This window comes from Heteronotia binoei, chromosome 12 (genome assembly GCF_032191835.1).
Source record: "Heteronotia binoei isolate CCM8104 ecotype False Entrance Well chromosome 12, APGP_CSIRO_Hbin_v1, whole genome shotgun sequence".
In the NCBI taxonomy this organism is placed as follows: Eukaryota; Metazoa; Chordata; class Lepidosauria; order Squamata; family Gekkonidae; genus Heteronotia; species Heteronotia binoei.
The window spans coordinates 63,070,015-63,084,937 of record NC_083234.1 but is presented as its reverse complement, the minus strand read 5'-3'; the positions used below and the strand labels follow the sequence as shown (position 1 = coordinate 63,084,937).

The following is a 14,923-nucleotide window of genomic DNA, read 5'->3' as shown; positions in this document are numbered from 1 at the left end:
GGGAGAACCTTGTTTGATTCCCCACTCCTCCACTTGCAGCTGCTGGAATGGCCTTGGGTCAGCCATAGCCTTCGCAGCAGTTGTCCTTGAAAGCACAGCTTCTGTGAGAGTTCTCTCAGCCCCACCTACCTCACAGGGTTTACCTCACAGGGTGGGGGAGGAAGATAAAGGAGATTGTGAGCCACTCTGAGATATAAATCCAATATCTTCATATTCTTCCTTCCTTCCCTTATCACAAACATCTGACGTTCATGTCTCGCAGCTTTCAAACATCTGACATTTATTCTGTGTGGCTCTTACGTTAAGCAAGTTTAGCCACCCCTGGCCTAGGGCAACTGGATTCGAATCCCAGCCATGCCATGTCACAGCCTCTCAGTCTAACCTAGCGATTCCCAAACTTTTGAGAACTGTGATCCAAAAGCTCAAATTTACTTGATATGAAGACCTGCTTTTAAAAAAAGAAAAAGCTTGCACAAATCGGGGGGGGGGGGACTGCAAATGCATGTGACCCACTTTCCCTGGCTTGGCAACTCACTTTTGGATATGGTCCGCAGACTGGTCAAACCCTTATAAGGTTGTTATGGTAAGAGTAAAATGAAATACATGAGAACAATGATAAGCCACTTTCATCCAATTTAGGAGAAAAGCAAGATGCAAATGAAATACAATGGGAGGGAAGGAATTTTATCCAGAGGTGTCAGAGACAGACCTTTGACTTTACTTCCAGGCAAACTGGGAAACTAATTACCACTCCAACACCAGCCAGTGGCAAAACTGCTTCCTCTGGGAGAGAATTAACAACATGTAGCTTGTCATTCATTGGCATTCTCCTGTCCTGTCAGATTTGCAACGGTTTTGTTTGTGCTTGCAGGCAAAGCAAGCTTAGTGCCAGGCAGAACAAACAGCTCGTAGGCGGCTAGAGCTGGCCTGGACCTTTTCAATACTATCAAGTTTTTTTAAAAATCGAAGTCTGAGTCTAGTGGCACCTGTAAGACCAACAAAGTTTTATTCTGGGCATAAGGTTTAAAAACAAGCTCTATGTTTAAAAAAGAGTTCTACTAGGTCAGCCCAAAGATCCATTTAATCCATCATCCTCTTTCTCACAGTAGAGAATTCACTTGGGCACAGTAGCCAAAGCCTCCCTTCTCCTGTTACGCTCCCGTTCCCTGAGATTTCAGAGGTACACTGCCTGTAGATGTGAAGATTCCTTTTAGTCATCATTGCTGATAGCCCTTGATCTCTCTTCTGCTGCTTGTCACAAAAGATAAGGCTTGGTGCTTGAGTTTGTAAGCGGGAGCGTCTTCTTTTTGCAGGCTTCAGTGGCAAGAGTGAGACAGGAATGCAGGGGTCAGAGACAAGGTTTCACCCGGTCCGGCCCGGAACATCATTTTCTTTTGTACTGGTTGCCAGCCATCCACAAAAGAGAGAGGGATAAAGGGAGCCAAACATGGGAAGGAAGGAAAGCTGAAGGGAAAATGTCACCAGTTTATTGCCTATTTTTTATAAACTCATAGCCCTGTGGCACAGAGTGGTAAACTGCAGTACTGCAGTCCAAGTTCTGCTCATGACCTGAGTTCAATCCCAGTGAAAGCTGGGTTCAGGTAACCAGCTCAAGGTTGACTCAGCCTTCCAGCCTTTCGAGGTCGGTAAAATGAGTACCCAGCTTGCTGGGAGGAAAGTGTAGATGACTGGGGAAGGCAATGGCAAACCACCCCATTAAAAAGTCTGCTGTGAAAACGTCGTGATGTGACGTCACCCCAGAGTCAGAAATGACTGGTGCTTGCACAGCGGACTACCTTTACCTTTATCTATCACCATCTCATTCAGCACTTGGCCAATATGTTGTTTATCCCCCCCCCCCCCCCGCTAGACCATCAGGCAAGGAAGGTACCAGTACACCCCCTTTGAGGCTCAGACCCAGGGCATTTTTTTAAAAGAAAAAGCCCAGCAGGAACTCATTTGCATACGAGGCCACACACCCCTGACACCACCATTGTTTCATACAGGGCTTTTTTTGCAGAAAAAGCCCAGCAGGGACATATTTGCATATTAGGCCACACCCCCTGACACCAAGCCAGCCAGAACTGCATTCTTGTGTGTTCCTGCTCAAAAAAAGCCCTGCTCAGACCACATTACTTTGCATGGCAAAAGGGTCTATTTTTGGTGTCTCCACTAGTTCCGGTAGCAGGACCTTTCTCTGCCTGCTACTGTAGACAGCTGTTGACAATCAGCGTAGACATCCCTGAGCCAGAGATCTCAAAGATCTGACTCACTTTCAAGCAGACATATGTGCCAAACATCCGCATGCAGCACAGCAAAGTCAGAACGCTCCTCTAAAATAAATAGACTCTACATCTCAAGCGTTGCTTTGCTTAGTTGGACCAACGGTCTCCGTTCTGGTGCTCTCCAGGCAAGATCCTCAGGCTTGGGGTAGGGATTGTGACCCGGGCACTGCTCTGAAGGAGGCACGGGTTTTGTGCACTGGCTCTGCTGTCTCCCATGGCTTTTGCGGTTTGCACAGCTGTGGGAGCCTGAGCCTTTTTGTGGGCACTTGGGCAGGTGTGTGCCAGGGCAGGTGTGTTTCGCATAAGGGGAGGGGTGCTGCTCCAGAGCGGGTCTCCTGGTTGGCATGCAGAAGATTACCCTGCTCATGCCATGGCATCTGCAGCTGAAGGATCTCAGACAGCAGGGATGAGATGCTGGTAACTGAAAGCCTGGGCTTGTGCAGAGGTTCGTGTCCGTGGGCTCTTAGCCTGTGCCTTGCATGAGGCATGCCAGCAGAAGCAGCCTGTGACATTCTTGCCACCCACTGCTTCTTTTACGTTTGACATATACTTTGGGCTATATACTTTTGTTTCAAATCTGAACTGCTGTGTTTTTAGCATCGGAGCCTGCTTTGAGTTCCCAGCATGGGTGAAAACAGCAGGATGAAGCAGTTTAATCAAATCTTTCTGAACCTGATTCTCTAAATACCCAGTAACAAACAGAGGTGAGCAGGGCTTTTTTTTTATGGTAGAAAATGCCCAGCAGGAATCATTTGCATATTAGGCCACACCCCCTGATGGCACCATTGTTTTGCACAGGGCTTTTTTGTGGAAAAAGCCCAGCAGGAACTCATTTGCATATTAGGCCACACACCCCTGATGCCAAGCCAGCCAGAACTGCGTTCCTGCTCCAAAAAAGCCCTGGAGGTGAGCTAGATAGAGTGAATTAATATAAGGCAACTTGCCCTGACGTGGATAGCCCAGGCTAGCCCAGTCTCATCGGATCTCAGAAGCTAAGCAGAATCAGCTTAGTGGGAGACCACCAAGGAAGTCCGGGGGCTTGACGCAGAGGCCGGCAAAGGCAAACCACCTCTGAACCTCTCTTGCCTTAAAAACCTTATAGGGACACCAAAAGTCAGTTGCGATTTCACAGCACTTTACACACACACATACACAGAACTTTATTTTGTGCATCTCTCCAAATAAGAGTAAGCTGTCTCTTATTTAGGGCCAGTTTATGCTCTCAACTGGACCAAGAGAGAGGTCTTTTTTTCCTGAAAAGTTCCCTTCGAGCTGCAATTGGGGTGGGAGTGCTTGCGTAACTGCTGTCTCCTAAATATTCTTCCCACATGCATCAGAAGGAATTGTCTAAATGAGCTTTCTGCTGGATGCACCATTATTTATGTTTGCAGAGAGTTTTAAAATGTATAAACTGTCTCCTTCCCTGTGGTGGTATCATCCATAAAATTGATTTACTGCATGAATCTGTTGACTATTTAGCCTGACCCTTGGAGTGCTGAGTTTATCGCAACAGGGTTTTTTCCACCTGTATCGTAGAGAGAGATGGGAAGAATGGTTTTGCAATCCACAGACATGATCCCTCCCCCTTTTTCAGTGGCTTTTAGATCAGCATCCCCCTCCCACCCAAACATGGTGTGGAATTCCAAATTGTGGGGCGGTGCGGGGGAGGGGAAGACATCATCCAGCTCTTCTCTGGAAAGGATTCTCCTTTTAAATGGAAATCAGCAGCTAAGTTTTGCATGTGGCTCTTGCTGATAAGAGATTTAGGAGAGCCTTCCTTTGGCGAGTTGTGTTGATGGCTCACTGCCGGGCTCTCTGAATTGCAGTGTTCATGATGCTGTTTGCATCTTCAAGTCCTGGAAGGCAGAATGAAGAACATCTGGCTGTTTACAAAACAGAGTGGGTGGGACATCATGTTGAAGAGTCATCCTCAGAATCTTATCCCAGTTTGCCTTTCTAGGAATAAATAGCAGTTTATTGCCGCCTTCTCTGAACAGATTCAAATGTGCTGGGGAAGAAGAAAACCCTCCCAAGTAGGGTTGCCAGTCTCCAAGAGGGGCCTGCAGCTTCAGAGGTAGAGCGGCTGGTACCATAGAGTTTTCCTCCCAAATTGCTAGAGTGTTCAGGAAAACCATAGAGCTTTCCCAGAGGCTCCTAGAGCAGCTGGCGCACAACATTGCTGGCACGATGACATCACTTGCTAGTGATATCATCGCACCGACAATGTCAAGTGGGGATCCCCTCGCTTGCTCCCTACCCGGGAGCTTGGTAGCCCTATTCAGAGGATGGATTTGATTTGATGGTATCACATCCCCAGTGAACTCCCTTCCCTCCCCAAAGTAGGAATCTGAGCCACAGTCTGGCAACCAATAAGAGACCAGGGAGGCAGGGACATGGAGTGTAGCCATTAGCAGCAGCATGATGTCACTTCCAGGACACTGGAAAGTGATATCATGCCTCTCTAGGAATTGGCAGAAATTCTATTTTTTTTTACTAGAGTTTCTGCCAATTCCTACAGAAGCAAGGCATGAAATGACATCATATTCCCAGGCCCTATCCCATAATCTCAAGGAATCTCCCAACCCAGATTTGGCAACCTTACTCTTAGGACCATACCACTTCCAGTTGCAAGTGTTTGTGAGCATGTTTGTATGTTCACCCTCTTAAAAAATACCCTTCCTGCAGATGAAAAGCTAATAAATCAGAGAGAAGACTTTTATTTTATTTTATCAAATTTATATCCCGCCCTCCCCTGATGGGCTCAGGGCGGCTAACAACAGCAAATTAACCCACATAAAACATTAAAAACAGATTACACAATAAAATCAACCAATATAATTTACAATCATTAAAACCAAGATGTGCATTTTTAATTACTCTGAATGTTAGGCTTCCCAACCCCCCCACCCTGGCGGGGGACCCCCGAATTTGCAGCCTCCTCCCCCGCTCTCCAAAAATCCGGAAGCGGGGGTGGGGGGGAGAGAACATGCATGAAGGCATCATATAGTTGTAGAGCTCCTGCAGGTTTAGAAACCTTCAAACAGTTTTTAAAATGTGTGCCCCTTTAAGGCTGCACAGGAAATAGGAAGAGCTTAATGGGAAAGGGTCAGTAACAGTTTCCATGGAGAATGGCCCCTCCCTTTCTTCTGCTTTCATTTTCACAGCGAGCAAAGTTCTGCTGGAAGAAGACCAAGTAAGTATTTGTGTGTGAGAGAGAGGGAGGGGGCAGAGGATTCCCTGGTATGGAGGCCCTCCCCCCCTTTAGAAAGTGTGTGGGGGGGGGGGGGGAAATGTCTACTGGGCACTCCATTATTCCCTATAGAGAATGATTCCCATAGGAAATAATAGGGAATTGATCCGTGGGTATTGGGGGCTCTGGGGGGGGGCTATTTTTTGAGGTAGAGGCACCAAACTTTTAGTATAGCATCTAGTGCCTCTCCCCAAAGTACCCCCGAGTTTTAAAACGATTGGACCAGGGGGTCCAATTCTATGAGCCCCAAAAGATGGTGCCCCTATCCTTAATTATTTCCTATGGAAGAAAGGCATTTAAAATGGTGTGCTGTCCCTTTAAATGTGATGGCCAGAACTCCCTTGGAGTTCAATTATGCTTGTCACACCCTTGTTCCTGGCTCCACCCCCAATGTCTCCTGGCTCTACCCCCAAAGTCTCCTGGCTCCGCCCCCAAAGTCCCCAGATTTTTCTTTAATTGGACTTGGCAACCCTACTGAACGTTCTTGCTTCAGTTTTGATGATTCAGGGGGATTATCAGTGCTGTGGGGTAATAGCTACCTCCCTTCAGCCTCTAAAGGCAAGTTTAAATAATTCAGTTTTACAGGCCCTGTGGAACTGTGGCAGGTCCCACAGGGCCTTAATGTTTTCAGGGAGGGCGTTCCACAAGCAGGGGTTATTACTGAGAACGCTCTGGCTCTGGTGATGGACAGTCGAGTCTCTTTCGGTCCAGGGATCTTAAGGAGGTTTTGAGACCCCAAACAAAGTGCTCTCTGGGGCACATATGGGGAGAGGTGGTCTCGAAGGTAGGCAGGTCCCAGGCCATATAGGGCTTTAAAGGTTATGACCAGCACCTTGAAGCGAAGCCCAATATTCTCATTCTCATTTGTTATGTTCTGTGTGTTTGTTCTTTTAGAAGTGAAGAGAGAGGACACCAGAGACAGGGCCTTTTCTATGGTGGTGCCTCTGCTCTGGAATCCCCACTCCAGTGCAGCTTGCCTGGTGCTTAACTCCTTCTCCACATTTCTGCCTGGATTGGAGGAGAGTGCTAGAGCAGACATTTTGCATGTAGAAACTGCTCAGTTTAACATTCAGTCAAAGGATCTTGCGGGGGAGACTTGGGAAAGACTTCTGCTAGGAACTGCTGCTGCCTGCCAGGGCCAAAATCTGATGTCCTTCTGAGAGTTCTCTGTGATCAAAGCTCCCAATACTTTTTTGAGGAAATGTGGTTATTAAGCATTTGTCTAAAAACATACCCTGTGCATACACAATACAAATAAATCTACAAAACCTGCAATGATGAAATGGAACTGTTGACAAAAAAACCCTTGAACATAGAATCAAATAAGGAATATTTGCTGGAGAGCCAGCTTGGTGCAGTGGTTAAGAGTGGCAGACTCTAATCTGGAGAACTGGGTTTGATTCCCCCTTCCTCCACTTGCTGTCAGCTGGGTGACCTTGGGTCCGTCACAGTTCTCTAGAGCTGTTCTCTCAGAGCCCTCTTAGCTCCACCTACCTCGCAAGGTGTCTGTTGTGAGGAGAAGAAGGGAAGGTGATTGTATGCTGCTCCGAGACTCCTTTGGGTAGTGAAGAAGAAGAGATTGGATTTATACCTTGCCCTTCACTTGGAGTCTCAGTGTGGTTTACAATGAAAGAGCTCTTTTGAGAACTGTTCTTGAGCAGAACAGCTCTGAGGGAATTGTGACTGACCCAAGGCCATTTCAGCAGCTGCATGTGGAGGAGTAGGGAATCAAACCTGGTTATCCCACATAAGAGTCCATGCACTTAGCCACTATACCAAATTGCACCAAACTGTATAAAACCACCTGTTCTTCTTCATTCTATGATCCAAATTCCAGGGAGAAATTTGTATGCAGAGAGTATCACAAGCATCCCTCTTCCAAAGTAGAGACCTATCTTCTGCCCTCCTTGCCTTCGAAAGCCTTTGGACCCCACTGTATACAGATGTGCTTTTCCCTCTTTGTATGCTTGTATCTATCCATACTTGCCACATTAAAGCTGCCGTTTCATGCATCATGAAGCCAGTTCCAGTCCATGAAAGCTCCCGTTGCAAGACATGTTGGTCTTTAAGGTATCATGGGGCAGTGTGGGGGTTTCAGTCTCAGAAGCCTGCAGACACATGACAGCTATCTGTCAAATAAAATGGCCCAACTAATGAGCTATTGCTTGTTCCGCAACCTGGAGTTATTATTAGTTTTAATCAGTGCAGTCAGGCCTCCTTTGAGCGGCCATGCACAGGGAACAAGCGGGAAGGGGGGGCACACTAATAGCCGGGGAAATGCCACCGCCAGCAAATCCAATTAGGTGCAATTACATTTTGATGAATAATTCTTAACGCATTTTGAATATTTTTGTCAGGGGAAGCAGTTCAACAATAGATACAGTGCTGCATCATTTTCTGAGGCTCGTTTTGTCATACGGCTGGGGTTTCTGTCGCTGATTTATACGGCTGGGGTTTCTGTTGCAGACCACTGCCCAAAGTTAGTATGGGGACTTTCAACATCCCCCCATTTGAATTTCTCCCAGATTTTGGGGTTCCAAACAACCTTGACAGATTTCACACTCACCCTTACGCCATCTTCTCAGCACGGCCTCCTCCCGATTTCTCACTACTTGTGTCAGGGCGGCAGCAAAGGGAAACCGCTGAAAACCAGTTTCCGTTTGCTGCACGAAAACCATGATGTTTCCTGCAGCCCTGATGCAAATAGTGGGAAATCGGGAGGACACAGCAGTGAGAAGGCGGACGTGAGAGCGGTGTAAGGTGAGTGCAAAATCTGCCCTTGTTTCCAAGGAAGCATCCAGCTAAAGTATTAGATGACCCTGGAGGTCCCTTCCAACTCTATGATTCTATGATAACTTCCTTTAGCTAGCTAGTCTGGTAGAAGACCTGAAATGGATTAGCCTGCAGTTGGGGTCCTGGGGACCCATGGCTAGGAGGAGTAAGGAAAGGATCTTTTAAAGCAAGGGTCCCCAACCCCTGAGCCATGAACCGGTTAGTAGGTCTGTGGCCTGTTTGTAACCGGGTCGTGAGTTGTATAATTATTTCATTCTATATTACAGTGTATTACAATGTAATAATAATAAGAAGATGATGACACTGGATTTATATCCGCCCTCCACTCCAAATCTCAGAGTCTCAGAGCAGCTTACAATCTCCTTTGTCTTCCTCCACCACAATAACACCCTGAGAGGTAGGTGGGGCTGAGAGAGCTCTCCCAGAAGCTGCCCTTTCAAGGACAACTCCTATGAGAGCTATGGCTGACCCAAGGCCATTCCTGCAGCTGCAAGTGGAGGAGTGGGGAATCAAACCTGGTTCTCCTGGATGAGTCCACTACACCAAGCTAATGGAAATAAAGTGCACAATTGTATCATCTGGAAATCATCACCCCAAAAAAACGGTCCACAATGGTGCCAAAAAAGTTGGGGACCACTGTTCTGGAGCAACTTTATAACTTCTGTCTTCCTGTGAGCCTAAGAAGCTGGCATACCAGAGTCATACCACTGGTCCATCTTGCTCAGTCTTGTCCATAGAAACCAAAGTCCAGCAGTATTTAAAGACTAACAGCATTTATTTCACCATGAACTTCCATTAGTCACAGCTCACATCTTCAGATAAGTGGAACTCAAACTTGGGATCCTTTCTAAGGGGAAGATTCCAGGGGAGGAGAAATGTTAAGTCAGAGAGTGAATTTTGTCAGCAGTCTTTCAAGTATAAATTTTCAGGGTGCAGTAAGAGGAGGTAAAAGGTTAGTTGTGAGTCCTGTCATAAAACTGTGTGAAGTCTTCGTTGTGTCTGAAACAGAACTAGCAGTTACAAATAATGGATGATGAAATGGGTCAAAGGCTTGAACACCCAAGCAAGTCAAAAAGTGTAAGGGAAAACTAACTGATATTGGTACAAGGTTACAATCTGGTAAAACATGTTCAAAGCAGCCAATCAGAATTTCTGTAAAGTGGATCCTGTAGAGCTATTAGAGATAGTTGTGAGTAAGGAAATCCAAGTCTCTGTTTAAACCAGGATAAAAGGCAGGGCTTTTATTTTTTAGCAGGAATGCAGTACCAGCTGGCTTGGTATGGGGGGGATGTGTGTCCTAATATGCAAATGAGTTCCTGCTGGGCTTTTTCTAACAAACCCCCCTGTGTGAAGCAATGGTGATATCAGGGTGTGTGACCTCAAATGCAAATGAGTTCCTGCTGGGCTTTTTCTACAAAAGAAGCCCTGATTAACAGGTAGTGATTAATTTCTTGATGAATTCTCATTCATCGCTTTCACACTCTGCATTTCCTTTAATATATATATATATAAAGTGGTGTATATATAAAATATATATAAAACGGTGACTTTCAGTTCTGCATTAGAATGTCCAGGGAGATTGAAGTGTCTCTTCCACTGGGTTCTGGCACTGCTACAGCTACTAAAAGTGCCAGCTGCTCTCCAAGGTCTTGGCCAGAGAGAGAGAGAGAGAGTTCTTTCCCAAGCCCTTCTACCTGAGCTCCTTTAAACTGAGATCCTATCTGGGTCCTTCCACATGCAAAGCAGGTGTTCTACCAGTTAGCTAAGGGTCCTCTCGTGAAGGCTGTGTCAAGCCAGACCACAGTCTTGTCTTGTCTGGCTGAGTCTCTCTGGGGTCTCAGGCAGAGAAGAGTCTTTCCTATCACCTGCTGGCCAAGATCTTTTAACTGGTGATAACTAGAGACTGAGGTGGCATCTGGCTGCATGAAAAGCATGTCCTCTAAGACCCTCCCCTCTGAAAAGCATTGTTGATTTGCTGCTGATCCTGAAGGTCAAGCGATGTCCCAGAAGCACCCATACTGATCCCCCTTAAGAGCAATTGGCTTGATTTTGGTTGAAAGGTACTTTGCAATTACCGCTCTCTCAGCCGGCCCTCTGCTGATTCCAGCCCTACAAGTGCTTGCAAGGTCATTAAAACAATCACTCCATCTCCAGAGAGAAGAGGACGTAAAAGGCTGAAAGTGTTTTGGTCCTCAAATGAAGAGGCTCTTGCAGAGACTTAAATGCAAGGATGGTTAATAGACTTTTTTGTGTATGCAGTTTGGGGATTATCAGACTGGAAGGCCAAAGAGAGGCTGGGTTCTTGTAGAGATGTGGACCAGGACTTCTGGGGAGGATTGGTTTGTCTACTCTGTCTAAAGGCTGCAGACAAATTGTTGGACTCTGCCTGTGTCCCCACTTGTGTCCTGAAATAAAATGTGTTATACCGAACTGGTGATTGCGGGGGGGGGGGGGGGGTGGCTTAATATGCAGTTGAGCTCCTGCTGGGCTTTTTCTATAAAAAAAAGCCCTGAAGAGGAATTAGTATTCTAAATAAGAGGATCTATGTTTCTCTATTGGTTAAACAGTTTTTACAGATATAGATCCAAGTGGGTAGGTTTGTTGGTCTGAAGCAGCAGAATAGTGTTACAGTCCTGTAGCACCTTTAAGACCAACAAACTTTTATTCAAGGTATAAACTTTTGTGTGTACACACAGTTCTTCAGATATAATGGATACTTTTCTCCCATTTCATTGTGCATGTAAACATGAAAACTTATACCTTGAATAAAACTTTGTTTTGGTCTTAAAGTGCTACTGGACTTTAGTTTGAATGGCATTACATGCTTTTGGTCACAAAGGCAGTTTTGGAGAAACTTTTGTATTCTTTGTTCTAGAGAATGAGGGTTTTAGCAAGATGGCGTTTAGATCAGGAGACGTTAGCTAGACTTTTTTATACTTTGTTATTTACCATTCCAGTCTTACTCTCCCTTTCATCTCTTAGTAAAGTTTCCTTTTTAATTAAACTCACAAGACTATGTGCTGCTTTTATTCCGCTGTGCATTTTTAGTGCTCTGGTAATATTTCCCAACACATTTTGAATTATTTATTGTTTTCCATAGTTAAGGCTTCATCTTTAAAAAAAAACTTTGATCCTGCTTCTTGTCAGGCAGAGAGCATTAAAATCCTGTCCTCTAAACCCTAGAAATTGTACCCAGCAATCTTTGTATTTTTCAAGATTTCTTTTGACACTGCCCATATTCTTTTTTAAGGCAAGGTATAAATTTTATAAAATTAATAAAATGGGGGTTTAAGTAAAATGAAATAAAATAATGTGTTCATAACCTATTTGGGATAGCAGTATCCCCCAAACATTCTTTTAATCTAAAATTGTTGTTGTTGTTCAGTCGCACAGTCGAGGCCAACTCTTTGCGACCCCATGGACAAAGTCACGCCAGGCCCTCCTGTCTTCCACCATCCTCCGAAGTCTGCTCAAATTCTTTTTTGTTACATCAGTAACACTGTCCAGCCATCTCATCTTATGCCGTCCCCTTCTTCTTTTGCCTTCTGTCTTTCCCAGCATCAGGATCTTCTCCAGGGAGTGCTCCCTTCTCATTTGGTGGCCAAAGTATTTGAGCTTCATCTTCAGCATCTGACCTTCCAGGGAACAGTCTGGGTTGATTTCCCTTAGAACTGATTGATTGATCTTCTTGCTGTCCAAGGGACTCTCAAGAGTCTTCTCCAGCACTGCATCTCAAAAGCATCTATCCTTCTGCACTGGGCCTTCCTTATGGTCCAGCTCTCACAGCCATACATGACTACTGGGAATACCATCACTTTGTCTATATGGACTTTTGTTGGCAGAGTGATGTCTCTACTTTTTATTATACTGGCCAGGTTCGCCATAGCTGTCCTCCCAAGGAGCAAACGTCTTTTAATTTCATGGCTACAGTCACCATCTGCAGTGATCTTGGATCCCAGAAATGTGAAGTCTGTCGCTACTTCCATGGCATTTTCTTGTCACGGATACTGGAGTGGTTTCCCATTTCCTTCTCCAGTGGATCACATTTAGTCTGGATTCTCATCTGTGGTCTGTCCATCTTGGGTGGCCCTGCATGGCATAGCCCACAGCCTCATTGAACTGCGCAAGCCCTCTCGCCATGTCAAGGCAGAAATCCATGAGAGATAGTAAGCTTTAAAGCAATGATTTACAGGCTGTTTTAGAATCAGTTATTGCATACATACAAGAACCAGGCCCATAGTGCCCTATAGGGCCCAGAGGGCCCAGCCTCCTTTTGGATTTTATGGGTCCTCTCCCCAAGCCTTGGGTTCCCCCTTCCCCTCGGGACCCCTCCTCCCAGTTGCCTCAGCACATGAAGCAGGTAGCAGCACCAGCAAGCTTTCCCCTGAAGCACTCTGAGCAGAGTTAGGTGGGTGGGCAGGCAGATTCCAAAAGTTGGGTGGGTAGATGGGCAGCCAGCCCCACCCCCTGCTCCTAGCAGCCCTTCATCCGGCCATGAAGAGCTCCATGTGCTGCCTTGTTTTCCACCCCCATGAGCCTGAATGCTAAGTTCTTGGGTGGGAGGGAGGAGAGGCCCCTCGATTGCACAGGCTGCAAGGGCAGCTAGAATCCTTTCGGGGTGGGGAGGGAGGGAGGAGGGTGGCCAGGACATATCTCCCCCAGTCAGTGTGTACAAGCCACACACTTTCCCTGCCGCTCCCGGTTGGGGAAGGGCACAGGAAAGCAGAGAAATGGGGAGGGAGGGCAGAGATACAAATCAGCCTTCTTTTGAACTTCAGAATTGGTAGTTGATCACTACAGGCTGAGTTCCAGGAAAGGTAGAAGGGGAATCGGAGCTTACGTGCAATTTAAATCACCCTGGAGGGGGAAGGGAGAGGGGTGGCCCTAGCCTCTCCAGCTACTTGCTCTCACCCCCATGGCCCCCCTCCTGTGGCCCCCTCCCCCGTGACTTAGCTACAAGGCTGACAAGAACATACATGAAGCTGCCTTATAACTGAATCAGACCATCAGTCCATCAGGGTCAGTATTGTCTACTCAGACTGGCAGCAGCTCTCCAGAGTCTCAGGCTGAGGTCTTCTGCATCACCTACTGCCTGGCCCTTTTTACTGGAGGTACTGGGGATTGGACCTGGGACCTTCTGCATGCCAAGCAGATATTCTGCCACTGAGCCCCAGCCCCTCCCTGCTACAGCAGGCAGATTTGAGCATTCAACAAGAAGTAAAAACAGGAAGGGGCTTTCAGGGAGTTTGGAAAAACCAGGGAGTAACAAGCACATCCCTTCCTGGAAAACTGGTCCACTCTCTTTCTATCAATGGGAGATTATCTTGCTTTGCCGTTACACAACCCTTCCACAGCAGTGGCAGAGGTGTGATACATTTAAATCAATAAATACATTTCCCGTATTGATTTGTTTTGTTTGCTCTTTCCAGCCGTCTTTCTACAGGGGTCTGGCAGGGTCCCAGGTAACCCTGAGCAGCCTGGTGAACCAGAGCCGGGTCATGTTGGAGGAGCATGCACGCCATCTACTGAATGAGCCAGAAAGAGCCACGATGGGCTACTACCTGGATGAGTACAAGGAGAACAACATCCCGGTGGACGCCCTTGTCATGGCCCTCTTTGAACTGCTCAACACTCATGCCAAGGTAAGGCAGAGAGGCCCAGCAGAGGAACGGGAAGCCCAGGATGACCCAGTTGGAAGTTAGGCCTTGGTCCAGGACCTGCGGTCATTGAAGCTTATATAAGAGAACGTAAGAGCAGCCCTGCTGGACCAGATCAGTGGTCCATCTGGTCCAGCATCCTGTTTCACACACTGGCCAACCGGATGCTGCTGGAAGGCCTACAAGCAGGGTGCAAAAACCAAGGCTCCCCCTGGTGGTTGCCTCTCAGCACTGACGGAGTGCAGTTGGGGAGGAACCAACCCTATCCTTCCACTCCACTGAACAAAGTGTGAAGCCCACCTCCAATCTGTGGAGCCTTCCTCCAACTTCAGTGGCCCTTCTGCTAGAGGAAGAGCCATGGATGTTGAAGGACAGCTTCTTAGGCAGGAGGAAGGCTCCTTGGGAGATGTTTGGATCCAGCCCAGTGTTTCCATGTAATCATCACTTCTAATAACCATTTGTTGAATACAGCTCTGAACTAGGGGCCATCACAGTGTCCTGTGGCAGTGAATTCCACAGCTGATTACCTACTGAGTGAAGGAGCATTACTTTTCATCAGTGCTTTACTTACTGCCCATCATCTTCCATTGGGCTTCTCACTGGTCCAGAGATTAGAGAACATACCAGAGAATCACAATGATAACTAGATGCGCCAAATGACATAGACTGTGATAAACAATACTTAAACTAATAAACAGGGTGGAATTCTAGCAGGCGTTCATTTGCATATTAGGCCACACACTCCTGATGTAGCCAATCCTCCAAGAGCTTACAAAAATAGCATTGTAAGCTCTTGGAGGATTGGATAGATCGGGTGCGTGGCAAGGGAGTTTCTGCTAGAATTCCACCCCTGCTAATAAGTATGTAATAGATTTACTTGCAATACTAGCCAACATGAAATATATTAGATAACTGAATATATGCTATTATTTACTATT

At 46.5% G+C, this 14,923-nt stretch overlaps 1 protein-coding gene across 2 annotated transcripts in view; it reads left to right on the top strand.

Annotated features, from left to right (window-relative positions):
- The window catches only part of WHRN (whirlin), a 183,763-nt gene that overhangs the window by 134,213 nt on the left and 34,627 nt on the right, over positions 1 to 14,923 (top strand). For both annotated transcript variants that reach the window (XM_060251358.1, XM_060251357.1), the window contains exon 6: positions 13,758 to 13,970. In XM_060251358.1, coding sequence (XP_060107341.1) covers positions 13,758 to 13,970 — 213 coding nt within the window. The remainder of the gene's footprint in view (positions 1 to 13,757; positions 13,971 to 14,923) is intronic.